Source organism: Chaetodon trifascialis, chromosome 12, assembly GCF_039877785.1.
Source record: "Chaetodon trifascialis isolate fChaTrf1 chromosome 12, fChaTrf1.hap1, whole genome shotgun sequence".
Classification (NCBI taxonomy): domain Eukaryota; kingdom Metazoa; phylum Chordata; class Actinopteri; order Chaetodontiformes; family Chaetodontidae; genus Chaetodon; species Chaetodon trifascialis.
The window spans coordinates 7,136,011-7,157,497 of record NC_092067.1 but is presented as its reverse complement, the minus strand read 5'-3'; the positions used below and the strand labels follow the sequence as shown (position 1 = coordinate 7,157,497).

Genomic DNA, 21,487 nt, shown 5'->3' with positions numbered 1-21,487 from the left:
GTGGTCCTTTATAGATCCATATAGATGAATACAGGCACATATATGACATCATTGCTTCATGCAAATAATCACCAATGGTATCATAGTGTACATGTATGACTTCAGTTAACAGGCTGGCTTTACCTGATTTCTGTTTGGACAGTACAGGAGGCAGACTGGTCCCCTCTGTCCTCATGTGGCGTCACACCTTCACAGAAACTTGTCCTGCACCTGACCCACGCACTATGAGTGTGTGTGTGGATGACAGCAGCCAGTCATCCACACACACTCAAATGAAGAGCAGGCAGCTAAAATAAGCAACATCAACACAGATACCCCCGTACCAGTGACACATACCAAACATATATTTCGCACCACGACACCACATTTATTGCACACAATTCCACCACTTCTCTCTCTGTCTGTCTCACGCACACACACTGATGCCCAGTCTTGCTGCTTCAGTGCAGTTTCTTAATGGCCCTGCTGTCAGAGTGAGATTAATGGTCTCCCGACTACCACCATCAGCTTGCATTTCTGTCCACCTCTGCGCAGCCTTTCTCACCGTCCTCTGAGCAGCACTCAGCGGGGGTTGTTTGCGTGCAGTTCCTCACGACGGCAAACCCTCCAGCTGAACGCTCCGTTTCCCAGAATCTGATTATGTCTCAGACCAAAACAAAAGTTCCTCTCTGCCAATGTTGTTTGAAGAAAGTACAGCAAAATATTGAACGGAGAGTGTTGCTCCAGTCTTTTTCCTTTTTAGCATGTCGTCTTTTTATTGCAGCTACAGTGATGTGTGGCCAGTTTGTTTGTTCTTCTGACTCGGAGCTCCTCGCTCCACACTCAGTCTGAATCAGCAGTATTTCAGTGTGTCTCTGTAAGCCCCCCTGCCCACACACACACACTGACCATGCCCCTCATGCACCACTTGTTCTGAATGCGATGCAGGGCTGATGCATAGCACAGGACAGACGTTGGGTTTTGTCTCTTGCTCATCAGTTTGAAGGGTCAGACAAAGGCCTTTCCCTCTGTTTCTCCAGTAAGCCAAAACACAATCTGATGATCACACACAACAGTGACTGTGTTGAAAAAGAAGCAGCTTTTTCCTTTTTTTTTTCTTTTTTTACATGACTCATATCACACTTGATTTATAGCCTGTGCCAGCCCAGCATTGTATATTGAAGAAAGGAATTCCTGAACTGTTTTGACAAGGGCAATTTACCAGGTTTGGAAATATACCAAGTTTGTTTCATGCATCCGTGCACAACAGCACTGTGAGCACACACACACACACACACACACACACACACTGCTCATCCCTGATCAAACGGCATATTTATTATGTGTTAAGACAAAAAAAAAAAACCTAGTACATTGTTTGAGACAAATATTGTGTTACGTATTTGAAATTCCCTTTAGATCCCAAAATAAAATGTTTGCCAGTTTGCACACTGCTCATGCAATATTAAACACACCTCCGTACCAAGCAGGGAGTTCATTCATGATGCCTGAAGCTGCAACACATTTCCTGGAAAGAACAGTTTTTTACACACATGTGCTCACACACATGCACACAGACAGCACTATTTGCAGTTAGTCCAGACTTGAGCAGAGCAAAAACATCACCAGTGCTGTTCTGCTTCTTTATGGAAGGACACAGACGTACAGGATTTGGCTGATGGGGAAGTTTGGTCATGTAATAAAATGCATTCTCTGAATTTTTGCACTTCACAGCCTGGTCTAGAGCTGGGAGGTAATTGATATTACCATTATGTGACTCTCAGTGGAATCAGATTTAAAAAAAAAAAAAAAAGATGTTAAACAAGTTTTTGTTTTACACATATTGAGAAGTTAATGCTCAACATGTCTGTTATTGTCATAATAGACATTGATACAGGAAAAATACTGCTATGAAGTGACAGTTTTAGTTAAGTTTTCCTTAGAATTGCGTCATGATGCTGCAGGGTACTTTTGCAATAATCATTTTAATGACAATATGACAAAATACTGAAGAATATTTGATCATGAACTGCTCCAACATAGAAGCATATGTCTGGTTGAGACGTAGTAGTCTGATGAACATGATGTAGGAGCTGTGTTATCACGACATTCTTCTTATTGGGAGTGCTGTCTTTGAAAAACATTTGCTTTTGGGGATGTTAGTATATTAACCCTTCAAGTTTAAAGCCTTACTTTGGATTGCCATCATACCTGTAACCAAACAAAAAAGTGCTTTAGTGGTTTCTTTCCACCTTCTGCTTTTTCTGTCAAGGAGTACGAGCGGCAAACCATCTGCTTAAGCTAGGTCCAGCCAATGCAGTTTGTCTGGTGATGGTGAACTGGTTTTCCTTTGTGTAGCCGCCCTGTCTGTCACAGACCCCTTACACTGCGTCCATATTGTCGTGTTTTGATGTAGATCTGAGGGTTTTGTAGGTCAGATTACATATATTATTAAAACCAAACTGCCTTTTTTTTTCTTGATCTAACTCCTCCACAGCCGAGTGTGCAGCAACGGTTCTTTCTACTTCTGCTGTGCTTGTTAGTGCCAAACAAGTCATGATGTAAATAAATCAAAACATTGTTAATGCCAACATGTGACGCATCATGAGCAATATAGCGATGTTGATTTTGACCACATCGCCCAGCTCTACCCACACCTCCACCTCTGTCTTCTTCTTCTCTTGTTTCGCCGCTGATCTCATCACTCACTCATACCCAGTTTGTCTCTAACATGCTCAGTCAGACGCAGACACGCAGCCATGTCTGAGAATGAAACATGTAGGAAGTAATGAGACATGACTTAAGTCTCCTGGTGAACATGAGAGACTCTTGTCATTTCATTTATAGTTTCACCCTCAGCATGCCAGCAGTAAACCCACTGACAAACCAGGGTGAAGCAGCAAGACACCAGAGAATTACAGCTGCTGATGCATTGATTCAACAAGACAGCTCTGAGGGCGTAATGTTGGGCAAAGATTGCACCATCAAAGCTCTCACTGATGGTTTTTTTGGAAGTTATTTCTTCAGGAATATGCAGTTATTTCTTGTTTATATTTCTGGAGGATTAAGAGGTGGATCTCTCATCTGTCTGATTCACCCTCTCTGATGTGACTGCTTTGGATGGTAGGTTCATATTATTGGCAGGTATTGGCCTATCATAGATTTGTTGGCACTGATGTAGATGTTGGCCCACATGTGAATAAAAAAGTTGCACACAAGCGTTTTATAGCTTTTATGTTCAAGTGTTTCTTATCCTCTTTTTACTGAATTCAAGTTTAAAATGTTTTACTGCGTAAGTTTACTGTTTAAAATGTACCGTACTGAAGTGTGAGACATCCTGCCTCAGTGCATATCTTTGTCTCAACATTTTAATAACCTCCTTTAATACCAGCAATGTTTGTTTAGTGTAGAGTTTTTAATAAGAACTGTAAGATTAGTTATCAGTGTTTTTGGACTCTCAAGTATCAGAAATCCATCACTGGTCGGGCTCTAATGTGTGCTTTGAATCCTTTAGGGTGTGGACACTGCAAGAAGATGAAGCCAGAGTATGATGAAGCTGCTGAAATACTCAACAACGGCGCAGACGTAAGTTCCATGACCTTTGCTTGTGTTTACATGTGCACAGCATGCATCTCTACAGACCTGTGTGTTTTTTTCACTTTTCATATCTCACGCTCTGATGAGCATACACGACTGCACGGGTGTAGCAGCACCTCATTAACAGATCATAATAATCCCCTCTCTTGGCGTGAAGGCTTTTGGCCGATGCAGCTGACGCACCGGTCGGTCTGTCCTGCAGCCCGGCTCTCGATGTGTTTCTGATTAGTCGGGTGTGTTCCTCTCCTCTCCTCTCCTCTCCTCTCCTCTCCTCTCCTCTCCTCTCCTCTCTGCTGTTCTGTCCTCTGTGGTAATCTAACACTCCCCGGCCAGGGGCAGGGCCTATAAAACTCCTGCCTGGTGACTGTAGCAATTATCTCATCTGCGCGCGTCCCCCCGGCCCAATGCTTGGACCTTCTCCTTGTGGCTCTCTGCCCGGCACTGGAGGTCAATGGGAAAAGCTGGGCCATTATCTAATATGGATGGACTGGACTCTCTCTCACCATGAGCCCTTAAGACCCAGCATATCATTTATTTTTCTCCTTGCTTCACTGCTAGTTTTACTAATGCAGCGCCTTCATATACACAATGTGTGCTCCTTTGAAAAGGTTGAGCTTGGATTGTTTCTAAAGTAGTTGGTGTTAATTGGGGTCATGTAACAGCTTAGTCTGAGGGACCTTCATTGGTCTAATTGGACAGATTATTCTGTCATTATTATTTTAATAAAGACCCACATGACTAAGGGTTTCTGTTGTTACTGTATTTCTCCACAGAGTCCGGGCGTATTGGCGGCAGTGGATGCCACAGTACACAAGGCTGTGGGGGATCGTTTCAAGATCTCTGGTTTCCCAACTCTTAAGTATTTTGAGAAAGGTGAGGAGAAGTACACGCTGCCGCAGCTCCGGAGCAAAGAGAAGATCATCGAGTTCATGCACAAGTGAGTCACACACTTAACAGGCAACTTGATCACTGCTTCGAACAGTTAACACATTCACAGACAAACTCATTTAGTCCTGAGCTTAAACGTTCCAGCTGTGCTCTCTTTTGACCTGCATGACCGTTAACTTTGAGTTATCTGTTAATTTGTACAAGTCCAAAAAAAGTTGGGATGCTTTGTAAAACATAAATGAAAGAGAATGTGATCATTTGTTAATCCTTTTTGACATACACTCAACTGTAAAGAGTACAAAGACAATACGTTTAATGTCTGACCTCATCAGCTTCATTGGTTTCTGTAAATATATTCTGAATTTGATGCAGCAACACATTTGAAACAAGTTGGGACAGGAGCAACTAAATACTGGGAAAGATGTTTAATGCTCCAAAAACACCTGTTTGGAACATTCCACAGGTAAACAGGTTGATTGGTAACAGGTGAGAGTATCATGATTGGGTATTAAAAAAGGCATCCTGGAAAGACTCAGTCGTTCACAAGCAGGGATGGAGAGAGGTTCACCAATTTGTGAATGCATGACTGGATAAAGAACATTACTACATGGACTCAGGAACACTTTGGAAAACACAGTTCATTTCCAAATGCATTCTGTTTTTGTTATGTTTTACACAACGATTGGTGAAGTATGGCATTGACTCGTAAAGTCTCTCTTTGTGGCAGGTAAATCCTATATGCTTACTCTGTATCTCTGCTTACAGTACTTTTACCACTTACAATAAATGTAAAAGCATTGTTTTTCCCTCCTTATAACATACATAATGAATACTGATTTGTTCTCATGTCTGCAGTCCCCAGGCACCTCCTCCACCAGAGCAATCTTGGGAGGACAAGCCCTCCAGCGTCAGCCATCTTGGATCAGAGGACTTTCGAGAGGCACTGAAGAAGAAAAAACATGCGCTTGTTATGTTCTACGCTCCCTGTAAGAGCCTACACTAATTCATATCGTCTCTATTTAACACCTGTTCACAAAATTGTTTGGAAGTTACCCTCTGCTCAAAGGTCAGGAATCACTCTTCAAGGCCTGCCCTGTTATTGGCATTAGATACTTTTCACAAACTGCTGAATTTCATGTGGTCGGCTATTTTCACTTCAGATTTTAACTGTGTGTGAAGTTGTTGATCACAGCCCTGCACGGTTGGACCTGGTGCAGTCATATCCTGTGTTTAAATCAGTGTGCATACTCTGCTCCGAGCTGCCTGTCAAACTCCTCATTGTGCTGTATATGAACCCCACCTAAGCCATGGGGAGACTCAGGAATGATTCACATGACTGAGAATAGATTTGTGTAAGTTAAAAAAAGAGAACAATTCACTGTTCAGCCTCATGTTTAATGGTTCCTGTAATGCAGCTTTTAGTTGAATCCTGAGAAATAGCAAAAGTGTCCAGAATGTGTCCTGGAAAAAATAATCTGTCCTGTCAAACGTTAGCAACACAATGACCTTTGAAATGCTGCAGTGTATGAGCTGCTATAGTCTGACCTGTCAGAATGTCTCTGCAACATCTGACAGTTGAAATTACAGCCGGGTCAGGGACATGCTACAGCTACAGCTGATAATGGCTTTTAAAGCTCCCCTAATAAATTGTCTTAACAATGATAATGAATCTAATGATTGCACGTAATGAGAGGTTTTTCAAAGTGATGAACCCACAGAGACTTACCACCAACTCTACATCTTTCCTGAGCTTTTAGCCTCTTGTAGCTCATATTTTGGTTTTACGGCACATTTACTGTCTTTTCAACGTGCCCAGCTCTGATAAACCCACTGTACATTACCTGCCCAGCTCCAAACCGCAGACAGACCAAATGAATGGCTGGCTGGTGAAGACAGTGCAAAATCAAGCAGCTGAAGTGCCAGATATTTTTTTCTCAGGAGCTTGCAGAGACCAAAACTGACCTAATTAGACTTATATTCACCAGGTTGTCACAAACACGACTCCAAATGAATACTGGATGTGTAAATGGGCAATTCCTTGCGAGCATGTTAGCATAAACCATTAATGAGACGTAGTATGTCAGATGTGTTTTCGAGTTGGTTGGTAGCTTTAATGAACACACACACACACACACACACACACACACACACACACACACACACACACACACACACACACACACACACACAAACACAAACAATTCAGAGCTTTCGTGGACTGCATGTCTGAAATTGAATTCATCTCTTCTCTGACTAACTGAAGTCAGACTTCTGTTTTAAGTATAGAATAACTTGAGCCAGCCCTCTAGAGTCTCCATCAGAGTACTTATCTTTGAAAGATGTCTTTAAAAATGTGGTGTTGTGACACTCTTCATCTGAGTTCTCAAACACTACACACACACAGAAGGAATACAGAGTGGCTAACTTGCTTAATTATCAGTTCACTCATAGACGCACACTTGCACCTCTGTCCCTGTTTTTTTGCCCTTTGTATCTGATGAGGGCTTCAAAGCCAGACGGGGCACAGCAGTGAGGCTGCTGCCTCTTTTGGGCCCTTTGGTGCCTCTCGCTACAAAGAGCCTCTCCAGATGCACATCAGGCAGCAACAACCTGCTGCCCTCACACCCCCGCCTTCCCCATCTGCACCCTGCTCACTGGCTCCCTCGCAGTGAGGAAGCTGGCATTAAATAGAGCATTTGATGAGATACAGCTGCTCGCTAAGACATTGGTTCTGGAGATGCTTCAGACAGAACCATCAGTTTTTTAGACAGAGGTCTGGGTTGTTAGCTTTTAGCCTCAAATCTGCCTTTCTGAACCTAAACTAAAGCTGAATTGCATCACATCATCTCTCTTGGCAGCTCCTTCCTGACCTCAGGCAGTGCTCAGTTAATAATCCCTCTGTATACATACAGCCTTAAATTTAAAATTAAATTGTCAAACTGACTAAATACCCAGTTTGAGCCATCTGTCTAAGTACTGTTAAGTGATGCTCAGTTCCAAACAAGGCATTCTGGTGTATTTAATGTTCTATCTATGTTGCTTTGCTTACTTCTCTCACATTCACATTTTTATTCATTAGCGACGGTGAAAAGTCAGAAGAATCACAGCTATTAATGTACATCAGTCTCTTTGTGTTCACCTGTCTGTTTCCTCTCCTCCTCTCTGTCCGTACTCATGAGAAAGGCCAGTGGAAATGTCTGCAGATAGAGGAGAGGAATGATCGTGGCAGGTCTCATCAGCAGCAGACCTACCTTTTAGATGCTTTTAGCAGCTTGCGTGACAGAAGGATACAGTATGTGAGATGAGACTCACACACTGTACTGTCTGTCTGAAATCTTCCTGTACTTAGCATGCAGAGTGACGCTACCTGCTCTCTATTCATTTATCTGCTCTCATTTCCCCTCTTTGGAAAACTCAGAGCAGCTACTGTACAGTGGCCTGCCAGGTCAATCTGCTCTTTTTTGTGTGGACAAAACGCAGCACATGGCACACTGCTGTGTTTTTTGATATCCCACTTTCAGAATTGTGACAGAACCTTTAAAGGCCATTTAATGTTGCAGTTAAAAGGCTACTTCAGCAGGAAATGGATTCCTGAGCGCTGCTGAATGCTGACTTGCAGAGGCAGCTCTGAATAGGAAGGCAAATGAACATTTGCAGAGTTCACGCATAAGTGAGTTGAAGATGGACTTATTGGTGTGTTTGTGGACGCTCGTGGGCATGCACGCAACTGTGAAAATATCATTAATGCTCTTAATGACTTGTGGAAACAAATCGTGAGATCTGGGTTGAAACAGGCCAGTGTCAGCAGTGGGTTCATGCATTTCGATAATAACGGCATTTGTAAGATGAAATTTAGCTTTAATAATCTGTTATGCTAAAAGCCTGAAACTACAATAGTAGAGGCTGTTATAGCAGCAGATTAATGCCCATGTTTGAATGTCACGTTTGGGTATCCACATATTAGCTAACTCGTCCAGACAGTCAATAAACTCTGTACTTACTGTATAGTTAATTAGAATATGTAAATCCCAACCCCACCATCAAAATTGCTATTGGAGAACTGTCACGCATGACATGGGAGAAAAAGGAAAAAGATAATCCACATGCTTTCTTAGAAATATATTGTATTTGTGACTCTCTGCCACAGGCTGATTGACTGGTGATTTAACCCTTTCTCTGTTCATGTAAGCTTTGATCCCTGCTGTCAAGCTGCTTTTTTTTCTTCTTAGAAAATCTATTTATCAGCACAAGAGGTGTTCTTGCCTCTTTCACCTTTCCTATTTCCAACAGTGACAACAACAGGTGATTGTCATGGACAGAAAAGCACAAGACCAGCCTCCACAGGAAGCCCAACTTCAACAGAAACTCAAAAGAAAAAGACGTCATCACTGTTATTACACTTGTTTCCAAATGCAGTGCCACAGCGCACACAGCAAAATGGAGCTGGAGTCAGAAAGTCTTCATAGCTATCATATGACCTGGTCAGCTCTGTGTAGTTGAATCATCATGCTTCCACCCACCAGAACTGCACCTGCTGTCTGTAAATGTTGTGGTACCTAGAGGTGTATTTGTGTAGGTATTGACATACTGCATGTGGATGGCAGCTGGAGCGGAGAGAGCCAGGGAGGTTGTGTTTATGGCAGCAATAAAGAGATTTATAGTCTCTCATAACATGCTAGTGAACCATCTCTAATGTGGCGTAAACCTCTGAATAACTGCAGGATTGTGAAAAGGCCACATACTTTATGGACATGTTTAAGGTTGAGTGAATGATGTATGGATGTAATTGTGTTTGTATCTGTGAATGTGTACATGTTAGTACCTGTGTTTGAAGCTATTTAGGACGGGGTGGACTAGGATATTGCAGGCTGGGAGTCTAGCATCAGTCCAGTCTGACAGTCTGAGGGACTGTAGCAGCTCTTATTTTTGATTCACTCATTTCATTTAGCATTTTGAACGCTGATGGACAGCGCGGCTCTGGTTTAGGATATGAAGCTAAACCTTTGTGAGTAATAACGTCCCTTCTTTCTGCTCTCCTCTTCCAGGGTGTCCACACTGTAAAAGCTCTATTCCCCACTTCACCACAGCAGCAGAGCTCTTCAAAGAGGACCGCAAGGTTAGTGTTGCTTGTTCACACTATGACATACACACATTTACATCACGCAGTATTGTGCAGCAAGGATCCGCCAAACTCAAGCTGGCACGTAAAGTAATGATACTTGTTTTCTGTCATGACCCGCAGTGAGAAGAGAGGTTCAATATTGATTTCATCTCTGTGTCCAGTGAAATGTTGGGAGAGGGATGTGTTTCACCTAGCTTAACACAGAAAGACTGGATGAAGGGAGAAACTGTTAAAAGTAAAAAAAAAGACACAACACACAAACTATTCCAAGCTGTTCTACAACTACAACTCTATCACCGCTTCGCGTCGGACGGTTGCTTCCATGAAGTCCATTTATTTCTGATAATGGACACCTCGAAGGGCATTATCCCGCTTATACCATGGTCACTTACGAAAGAAATAAATAGTAAATCAATTATTAATACGTTAATGTTTTTTTACCGTTAAAATCATAAGTTTTTCACAAGAAGCGGCTGAGTGGACTATTTAATATCTCTTGTTGTGACGCGTCGCCAAGGTAACCGGCTCTGGCCACAGAACCTGCAGCTCGGTCGGCAGCAGCTGTTATATTAGGCCTAATCAGTGGAGGGAAGTGAGATGATTGTTTAACGTTATGTTACGTAATACAAAGTATCATTTCAGAGGGCAAGTGCACCTCTTACCCATGTTTTTCTGAGCCAGGAAGTCTCTTAATGTTTTAACTGCCCATTTCGTGGTTTTCTTTGTGTTTACCTCGTCCTTGTCATCCTCTAAATTGTTCAATTCCTCCGGTGTCACCTCCTTGTGTCGCATCTCCTTCTTATATTCTCTTCTCTCTTTCTCTTCTGCTGCATCCTAGTCTTCAAAATGGTCAAATTCACCAAATAGGTTAAAGGAAACTATAAAATCACTCATGTTGTCTACTGTCTTGCCGTTGTGATAAATAAACTGTGAAATAACGTATGTTCTGAGTTTCTGTTGCCATGGTCACCAACTAGCGTTTGAGCCAGCGCAATAATTTAGAACAAACAGGCTATTTGACTGGAACTTTTTTATAGGTGTCCTGCAACACTTTTTAACGGACACCCTGCAGCCAATCAGAATTGAGTATTCACCCAGACCATATAATCTGTTTTTTAACAACCTCATTCAATCTAACATGTCTGCAATATGCACTGTACACTGTCAGTTATGTGTGCAGTGCCTTCAAATGTGAATTGAATTTAAATGGTCAAATATCATGACACTTTATAGTCACTTCCTTTATCTTTTGTTCTCAGCACACAGGCTTTGGACTTTGCTGACAGCTCAATAGGTGTCAGATAAGAGCTTCGGCTATTGTGAAATTAGCATGGAGGCCTGCAGAGTGATCGTAGCCTCATATTGCATCGTCAGAATGGCTGATAAGACCTTTAAACAGAGGTATCCTGAAGGCTCACGCTCAAACTTTGCCAGCCCCTTCCACCTCATTCCTATTATTTGTCTCGGCGTGTCAGTTAGGAATTTGACCACTTAGCTAAGGTCCACACAGTCTCATCAAATTTTCGGCACACTTGGGGCTCAGGGGTTATTGGAGGTTCTTGTAATCATAACAGGACACACTCCTCCTCATCCTCCATCATCTCTACTCCCTCTCATTACTTTTCCCTCAGGACCCATGTCCCGACATACTCCCACTCCTGCTCTTCCTCTAATACCCTCTGACTGCAAGCCTCAGTATTTCCAAACCTCCATAATTGTGTGACTCACTCTCTCTCTCTCTCACACACACACACACACACACACACACACACACACACACACACACACACACTAAAAAAACTTGATCACTTGTCTGGCAATACTCTGTGCTATGATTTATCATGTCAAAGAACGCTCACCTTAAAGAAATGTCGTATTTTAACATTTCGATTCGTTCACGATGCTTTGTTCCAGTAGTGCTCAGGCAGCGTTGCTCTCTCATTTGTGTGGAATTCTCAAAATCATTGTCAGATGGTGTGAAACTGTGACGCGTCCTCGACAATTTATTCATCCACTTTTCTGACGCAATCATTTGTAACATTTCTCGATTACATAAAACCTCAACAGATGAGCTAAAATTGTTTTTGTACACAGCGTTGAGTGTTGCCCTTCGGCTGCAACTTCAAGAACTTATCCGTGTCCGTGTCCATTCCTGAAATGCAGCCATACATCATCAGCAAAAAAAAATAAGTCTGTCCTCCACAACATGAAATAAATGTTGTAATCTTGTGAAGAAATGATATTTGTAGCATAGACTGTTTGACTCTTAAGCCTCTGTCACACATAGTTCCTGGTAAATTACCAGCATAACCCCCACAGTGTTACTACTTCTATTCACAACACAGCCATACCAGCATTTTCCCTGAAATGTTACGAGGTCCTGAGGTGGAAAATTGCCAGTACCGCTGACCTCATGCTGGAAATGTTCCTGAACATTTCAGGGGTAGACTGCATGTGAAAATGGGGATATATGAGACACTGGTCAGTCAAACAAACATAAGTTTTGATAAATCCTTAATGGAGCAACGATTCTCCAAATGGCCACAAAGAAACAAAAACTGCTGAGACTTTGACCACCTAATGGAAAAAATATTGACTTTGTATTTTTAGAGAAAAGTTAGAACTTTCAGAACAGTCAGAGATTGTTGTTGTTTTTTTTTTTTTAGATCCAGTATCCACAACAGCTTAAGGCACTTTGGCATTGCTCACCATTCAGCTGTGATGTTTAGATCAGGATCCTCATGATGAAACCCTCACAAGCTGCCAAACCAGGGGACCCTCATATCTGAGAAGGTTATATAAATGCAGAAGTTTAAGATCTCCTCCCTCTCGTCGTCTCTCCAGTGGCCAGTGGAGGTGTGAAGTTGTGTTTGAACAGAGTAAATCTGAGAACTGGGCATGTGTTTACTTGGCATTCCTCTCTATTTATAAAGCCGAGCCCCAGTGTATTGTACCAGGCCGGTGTTGATCACAGTCTATTAGCTGCCCTCGCCTCATTTACCAAAGACAAACACAAGCTTAGCTCCAGCTTTGAAGATGCAAACAATTAAAACTGCACATTCTGTGCTGTATAGACAGCGGGGGAGCCGTGTACAGGCCTTGTTCTGAGCTGTTTGTTTTTTCCCCACTTTCTAATCAATAGCAGCATTAAAGGGCCACATTGGCTGGAACTGCTCGTTTCCAAAAACTGTCTGTTGCCACCGTAATAAGAACACTGTTTCATCAGAGGTTTCTATTTATTTGAAGGATTTACCCAATATGAGCTGGCTCCGTACTGCTACAGTACCTGGGAAGTTAAAGTACTGTACAGAGATATACTGACCTGTCATGGTGGCCATAAGGCTATCATGAAAACATAGTCTTTTCATTCCCGATCCTGACCTAAATGAAAGTTATGTAATAGTGAGCATGTACTGTAGGGATATAGTGTCATCCATCACATTTTGTACATAAGTGCACACTTAAACTCCCTGTTAAACAGACACTTTAACTTCCTGGAACACTGTCGCTTCCTGGAAAACAATGAATGTTTAATGTGACACAGTAGGTTTAAACAAAAAGTTTCTTTTTCTTCCTCGCTGATATGCCAGTAAAGGTAAAAAAAAAATCCCTTGTTTTATTACCTCCGTCAAGGACATTGTGTTTTCAGTTTGGCAGAATTACCGGGGGGGAAACTCGTGTTGGCCAAAGAGGAACCCATTCAGTGTTGGAGCGAATATGAATCACAGGGCAGATACCTGAATTGTTTTTCATTTTTGTTATTGGCGCGAGATGGCGTAATACATGCCACACATCTAGGATGTAGTAGAGTTCCGTAGTGACAAAGCATCTTGTAGGTTACCCCAGTGGACTACTACTACCCCTGACTGTGGATAGTGATGTAGAGCCGCCATATTTCTGACACATGTAGCGACTTAGACTTCATCCAGGAAGCAGTCGTTATGGGGCACCCAGGGCGGCGCCTTCCTGTATCTGATGGATGATGTTCATGTGTGTTAGTACAGCTTTGTTCTGTTGATTCAGCATTTGATATATCTTTAGTTAAATCTCTAGCTTAACGTAATGCTTTCTGATTTCAGCACTGTGTGTGGAAATATTCAGTTTCTAATCAAGAACAGCTGTTTTTGATTAGAAACTGCCATGTTCATGATGTTATTTCACTCTAAATGTATGTATTAGTAGTAAATTAATTCTTTCCAATTTAGAAGCACATAGCAAATGCACAGCTGAGATGACGAGGCTTCAGCAACATATTTTGACATGATTCTAATAGTTTTGGAAATATATCCAGACATATGCAGTAAAATTATTACCCAAACCGTCTGTTGCATAAACATCCACAACACTTTCCAGACGGACTTCCTGTTTCAGATCTGACTGAGCATACTTACTGTAGACGTTCACACGAGCGATCATTACAGCCGTTGCTAACTTGTTTTTACGTCCACGTGTAATGGGTAGAATATTTTGGCTAAACTGTCGGCTTGTTTACAATCCTTTCAGTTCCTCACATCGTCTTTGTTAATACATTCACTGTGTTCCACATTTCAGCAATTATTTTAATGAGTGCAGTGCTATCATAACTGGTGCAAAGGATGGCCACAGCTATGAAATTGGTCCCCATTGTTAAAAACAAATTGTAATTATTCACCCCAACATCCCGTTCCAACAGGAACTGTATCACATGAAACACACGATCATATCACACACATTACTCATTCATTACTAAGTCCATATATGTTTTGTTTTCTGTTCAGCAGAAATTTTCAGTGGTCTTCTGAAAGTAATGTTGGGTTTTAAGTGGGACCTCTATGGCAACTTCGATGCGTGTTAGAATACATAAAAGCAGAAGGAGAGTCAGAACCAATCCTGAGCTGAACAGTGCAGTTCGATTACTCCTCTGCTCTTCAGTGTGACGCTGGTGGATTGAGACCAAGCCAGCTGGTAATATGCTGCTCCTCAGAAATTCTTTGAGAAAATTATTGAATCAATGACATGATGTGGGGTCCCCTTTCACTCGAAAATTGATCAATAATGGAATTGGCTGCAGACCTTTTAAGAACAATAACTCTATGGCTTCATTTTCTCCCGTCAATTCACAGCAGCTCTGATTGATTACATGCAGGGATGAGCAGTCGGATGGAGCTGGTAGTTACATTATATCCCTTGTTGCAGCTACTGTTCCTGCTGCTGCTTAAGTACTCTGTTCTCAAGCTGTCCTAACTTAGAGGTGGTCAAATAAAAAAAACAAAACAATCACTGATCTGAACTGGCCAGGACCATGAAGAATAGGATGTTTTAGCAGTGTTGTCAGCTAAATTTCTGTCGACTCTTCTGGTTTTTCAGAGGTGAAACACCTCAGTCCTGCTGAATATACAAGCTTGCAGCAAGTCAGTGAAATCCTCTTGTTGTGGGAGTACACTGAGGCCTACTTTAAGACGCCTGATTAACAGACCATAGAAGAAGAATGTCCCTTTATCGGCTCTGTCCCTAACCTCCCTTTGTGTTGGCTGATTCCTGTGCTGCTGGTGCAGACCAAGCCGAGAGTGTTCTCATATAACAATACATTGGCGCTTATGCAGATTCTCCAGATTTCAGTATTTGTGTTTGCCTGTGAAGAAAAACACTTGTATTTTGTAATTATGTCGAGAAGTTTTGAGCGCTGCGTCACGATTGGACGGGCAGAAAAAGCGTGTGATGTGCTCGCCTTCCGCAGCAGATCTGTCATTTCCACATTCGGCTCCAGCAGACAGATGGACGGGCAGCGATTATTTGATAGTGACAAGTTCAATGTGCAGCGCTCAGCACCCTGAGAGAGGGTGACATTTCAGTTGTCCAAAAGGACACGCTGAGTGAGTCATGTATTGGTGCGGCGGCATTTACGCCTCATTGGGGCTGCTTGTCACTAATCGATGCAAGACCCTCGCAACATAAATCTCCCTTGTTGTTTTTATGTAGGAATGATTGTTGTGGGATTCCAACCCCCCCTCCCGCCACCACCACCACCACCACCACCCACTCCAAATGGTTTAGCTGAAGAGAAATGCATCCGTCATTTTTTATAACCTGGAAAGAGGAACCAGTAATCTAAGTGTGGACAAGGAGAATGTGTTGAGCCTCTTTATTGCCAGAGCAGCTGAACACATGCATGGACACATTGTAAATGGTCATTTTACACTTAATAAATATTGAGTTCTCTGTTACCTTATCTTGTTGTATCCTGTGTGTACAGTTTTTGTGGTGTTGATCTGCAATTATAGTAAAGTTTATTTGTTCCAAAAAATATAGTGAGTGCTGAAGAGGCAGTGAAACGATAACTAACTGAATCCAAACAATAAAAGTGCCAGGTGTGAATTAAAATCATTGGTACGGAACAATTAAACAGGGAAATGTGATAATAGAATATGAGCTAAGTCCTCAATAAAGCTGCTTTCAGTAGGTTTTAGGAGGCGTGAGATGTTGCAGATCATCTGCAGACAGGGCAAATGAGTACGTACATTACACTTCATCATGGTTAGCATTGTGTTCATCAGAGTAAATGACCACCACGTTTCCGTTGTGTAACTTTTCCTTAAACATAGATTAAAGAAGTCTGATGTGGCAGCGTGTAAGCATTGCATATATGTGTGTATATGTGCTGTGTGGCATCACACTGAGGGTGGCTGCTCTGTGTTTCCTCAGATTGTGTACGCTGCTGTGGACTGCACAAAAGGACAGAACCACGAGCTCTGTAAGCAGGAAGGCGTGGAAGGCTACCCAACATTTAACTACTACAACTATGGCAAGTTTGTGGAAAAATACAATGGAGATCGTGGGGTAAGTGGCACTGCACATCTCACCTGCTTTCACACTCCTTTTATATGTGTGTCACTTACATTACATACTTACATGATACAACATACAGCATCAGTGTGTATGCTGAAGCCAGTGGCTAGCATACATAGCTCCCTGTTCACCCCAGGGATTCCCCAATGGCTAATTAATACACCAATTTGGCCAATTTATTTCGAGGATCATGGAGAGTCTGTTCGTTAAATCGAGGGAGTGCATGTGGGTTCAGAATTGAAATGTTTTTGCCTCTTAACTGAGCCTCAGAAGTCAGAGCAGATGGAGGTGACACACATTTGATTTTTAAATCAGTCCTTCGATGTGTGAAGCCGGTCTCTCCACAGTTGTTTTTCAGTGTTTTTTTCATTGCAATGCAAATGAACGTAGAAAAAAAGTTACACAGGAAGTGTCTGTCCCTGAAATGTATGATGTTGCAGAATCATACAGGATGTTAACATGAATGATGGGTTGAGAGTCAAGCAAGTCGAGTCCCTGTTCTAAATCAATCAAGTAAAGTCGTATGAAATTCTGATCTTCTCCCAGTTTCCACACTTAAGTCAGTTAAAAGACAACAGTTATGAAAAGTTGAGTTTTATCTCCAGCATTAATGGAACTGTTAGGCTGTATAAATGTGAGTGATCTTTGTGTCCAGCCTCCTAAATGAAGAGTGGGATTGTGAGAGCTGCTCAGAGGAGCCAGATTCATCATGAGGACTCACTATTACTTCTCATGTAAACAAACAAACCAAAGAGATAGCATTACAAGTGGAGGAATGTAACTAAGTGCATGTAATCAAGTTCTGTACTTAAGTATGATTTTGAAGTACTTGTACTTTACTTTACACTTCTACTCCACTACAAAGTTACTTCAGATGACATTTCTTCATGCCTCTCCTGTCCAGTGAAAACCACGTAGCTCCAAACATGTTGGCTTTGAATGTTTGTGATAAAGTCAAGGTTTAAGTGGTCCGTATTTTAAAAGCCTCTTGGATCAGCTGGAAAGGGCATCGTCCCAAAGCTGAATCCTTACTCTGAGCTCATGAAATGTTGACTTTTTAGAGATACTATGAGCAGTGAAACACAACACACACATTAATGCATCAGTAATGGTAATCTAGCATTAACAGGGACCAATTTTCTGCATTAGGAGCATTTTTATTTTGATCCTTCAAGTCAGATCTGTTGATTGTACGTCCATATTTTCATTGAAGTAAGGTTTTGACAGCAAAACTTTCACTTAAAGGATCTGCATACTTCTTCCACCACTGAGTATTACTAAGACCAAATCACAGATATACAGTTTGTCAACCAAAACCACAGAAACTGCCGTAAACTCAGATCGGTTCACCATAAAAGTGGAATACATCACCAACTACAAGAACTTGATCAACCACTGCTACCTACAGTGCAACATATGGGCTTGTCACACTCCGAAACAATGGAGAGTTGGGCATGGAGATGATAATATAGCCATTTTGGATATCCGTTGTCTAATACGGTGAAGGCCATGATGCATTATCAGCATGTGCTAACATTAGGTGTGAAGTGGATCGGTCTGCACAGCTGTAACAACACTGCCAGCCCAGGTTGAACTGGGTGTATGACTAAGTGTGTATGGGGTGACTCATTTTGGACTTTGAGCTACTTAAAAAACTGTTCTGACAGCTCTGATGCAAATCATCAATCATCCATAAAGGCTGCTTTAATACAAACAACAAAGTGTAAACCAGGAATCTGTGTGTACCAGCTGACCTGTGTGGATGTGCAGCAGACCAAAGCTTTGGCTGCTGTGCCACGTGCATAAAGGTGCACATCACTCTCTCAGTTTGAAGGTGGACTTCTTGTTTCAGCTGCTGTGTGATGCTGCAGATGTTCAATAAACTCAAAGGAAAGAATCTGACATGCAGCCAGCTGTGCACAACAAACAACAACAGTGCTGAATCCTGCAAGATCCAAGATTCAGACATTAATCATGTTCCAGTCGTGCCTGAGTCGCACTCATACAGTAGCTGTATTTTGATGGACATTTCAGAGTATTATGCTATAGATGCAGCACTATAGAAAAGTAAGAGGCAAAATCCATGAACGTTGGTTTGTGTTGGAGCCATCTGCTGAGAGCAGGACGCCGACCTGCAGGACGGACCCAAAGCTTTGGCACAGTGCTCACAGCTGCTGTGTTCACTGTTGCTGTTGACATAAGTCCAGACGAGACACCTGAGGTTTTCTGTGAATGATACTCATCCAGAGCCTTTTGGAGTGGGTTTAACTCTGAACACTGAGGGCAACAAGTCAGCTCTCGTTCAGCTTTTCGGGGGTACGTGACCCCCCCAGCCCACAGTGGTGTTTATGTGCATGCTGGTAGCAGAGTGATTGTAACACAGTTAAGTGAATCAGACCCTGATTGTGTTTCACATTAACGATACGTCTCATATATTCAGAATCAGCTTTCTGTGTGTTCCACTGAAGCATCATATCCTGAAAATGAATCAAAGTGACGTATTATCAGTGACCAGGTAAACATCCTCACTGTTGTTTTCACTGGCTGTGTGAACTCATGAGGTACACTTCTTTATTGTGTAGAGCCAGCATTCACGTAGATGGATGTTGGCTGTACTTTTTAACAGCAAGAGTATTTCTCCAGAGGACCGATACTACAAGCAGACAAAAATACTGAATAACTGAATTATTTATGGCAAAGAGGGCCAGGGTCATGTCCGCTGCTTACCCCAACTTCAAGTGGAGCAACAGACAATTGGCAGCAGAGAATAATGCGGGCAGATCTTGATATATTGGATCGGACTAAACACGCTGACCTTGAACAGAGCAACAGTGTTTGCATTCTGCGTTTACTTCTCTTATCTCCACGCCGTCAGGCCACGTTGAGATAATGTTTAATGACGAGAGTGTGATCTCTATGAGATTAGAAAGACATTTCAAGACTGATTAATTGCTTCAAGTTGTGAAATGATCAGTAAAGCCTGATTCTGGAACTGTCCCCCCCTCTCCACAGGAGGCGGGCTTCACGGGCTTCATGCGCAGCCTAAGAGGACGAGATCAGGAAAAGGTTGTCAAGAAGAAGGAGGAGCTCTGAGGGCGGCGTGCAGGGAGGGGGCGTTGCACTGCACAGTTTGTCATTGCACTGTGACCCTTGACCCTGGCGAGGGCCCAATCAGCACTGACGTGGGAGACTTGATGACCTCAGCGAAAGGCTATTTTTTATACCATGGTGATCACATTTGTAATAATACCAACAGAGTACCTACAGTTAGACCGACCACTTGAGACTTCTTTTTCATGGATATTCTGATGGGCAGAAAATACGCAGACAAAAAATAAGAGGGTTTTTGTTTGTTTTTTTGTTTGTTTGTTTGTTTTTTTTCCAGACACTGTGACTGCATATGTGAAAAGCTACACCCTATACTGTATCTATGCAATACTGACCCCTGCTTAGCCCTGTGGGGGTCTGTGTGACTGATTAACACCCGTGGTGGTGGGCGGGGGTGGACATCGTCAGTTAAAAGTGGAGGCTGCACTGTCAATCACTTCACAGGGGTCCGAATCCAGTCCCATCAACCCTGCTCTGTTTCTAGAAGAGACACATTGCGATTATTGACACACACCTGTTGGTTCCAGTATTTTTGAACAGAACCTTCATGTCTCAAGTTCAGAACCATCCAGAATGTGTTGTTTTCCTCACAGATCAGTTAAACAGTGGAGTGTGAGGTGCTACGGTCCGTAATAAGGTGCTGTAGCAGTTTGCGAAATCCTGGCCAAAGGGTCAATATTCTGGATGCTTCTGGGCTCTTGTGATTAGTTTTGCTTTTTGAAAGGACTTGCAAATCTGTGTTTGCTTAAAACTGTGGCCTTAACAATATGAAAATAAAAATAGCTGGAATTGCAGAAATAGGAAACGTTCCGTGGAGGAGAATCAGAGGCCTGGTGCCCTTGCGAGTCATGGACCAGAGCAGGTCCAAGAAGAAGAAAAACAACAACATGAAATGCCAAATATTCTTGCGAGTCGCCCTTGATATTTTCATGCTCCGTACATTTCCACATATTAACGGCATCCACAGCTGGAGTGATGTTTTCCACGTCCGTCCTCCTCTGTTGTCCATTCAGAATCTGATTCTCATCAATGTTTTAACAGGGGTCGGGCTCATTTACATAAGCATGGGACATGCTCGAGTGGGGTGGTTAAATATTGCATGTTGATGATAAAATGTCCAAAACATTCACCTTCCCTCCGTGCACTCAAGTAATCATGGATTCCACCCAATCTCCCACAATCCCCTGTGCGTTCACACCTTGTTCAGGGACAGTCCTCCGGTGTACACTTTGTGCACTCAAGGTTTTTGTTTAACGGTACCCAGTCTGTTTTATACTATGAGTTTCTGCCACTTTCTGCTGAACTGAATGACACCAAGGAGCCAAAATGACAGGTCTCAGTCTGTGTCTGCCTTTCCTTGGCCTGCAGCTGCTCAGCTTGGACAGTGCTCTCCCGTGGCCTCCATCACATTCCCAGGGATGACTTCATAGTACATCCGAGGAGTAATTTGTGAGTGAAGGCTCTGGCCTGCTTCCCACCTCTGGCAGCATATCATCGATTCGGAGCCATCATCATTACTTTTGTGGCAATTTGTTGTTGTTGTTGTTTTTTTCAACGCTGTGTGTTTTCAGCTCCCACGCTTCGGCCATTCTAAATATTTAAAGGCTTATCTGTAGCTGAACTTGTGTTTTATTATTCAAGACTTTGGTTTCTTTCATTATGAATAAGGTTCTCAGGGATAGCGAAACACAATTAAAGGGAACTAGTTTGTTTTTAATTTAGCACTCCAGCTGAATAATTTTGAGCCCTTAGGTCACCAAATTAAATATTGTTTACATTTGTATCCCGAAGAAAAAAAAAAAAGAAAGAATTTTCCTTCTTCTGTGCTTCATCATGACAACATGTATTGAATAAGATGTAGTCAGTAGATGTTACTGAACCGTTTCTCATCAAACGTCGTGATGATTCTGAACGGACTCATTCCAGGTAAACCGGTCTCATGTTGGCTGGCACCAAACACTTCTTTGT

The 21,487-nt window shown here is 42.4% G+C and overlaps 1 protein-coding gene across 1 annotated transcript in view; it reads left to right on the top strand.

Annotated features, from left to right (window-relative positions):
* Positions 1 to 21,326, top strand: part of pdia5 (protein disulfide isomerase family A, member 5) — a 62,663-nt gene extending 41,337 nt beyond the window's left edge. Inside the window, exons 12-17 of the mRNA XM_070976426.1 lie at positions 3,494 to 3,564; positions 4,350 to 4,513; positions 5,320 to 5,450; positions 9,510 to 9,580; positions 16,268 to 16,402; positions 19,424 to 21,326. Of these exons, the coding sequence (XP_070832527.1) occupies positions 3,494 to 3,564; positions 4,350 to 4,513; positions 5,320 to 5,450; positions 9,510 to 9,580; positions 16,268 to 16,402; positions 19,424 to 19,504 (653 nt within the window). The 3' untranslated portion in view covers positions 19,505 to 21,326. The remainder of the gene's footprint in view (positions 1 to 3,493; positions 3,565 to 4,349; positions 4,514 to 5,319; positions 5,451 to 9,509; positions 9,581 to 16,267; positions 16,403 to 19,423) is intronic.
* Positions 21,327 to 21,487: the final 161 nt, after the last annotated feature.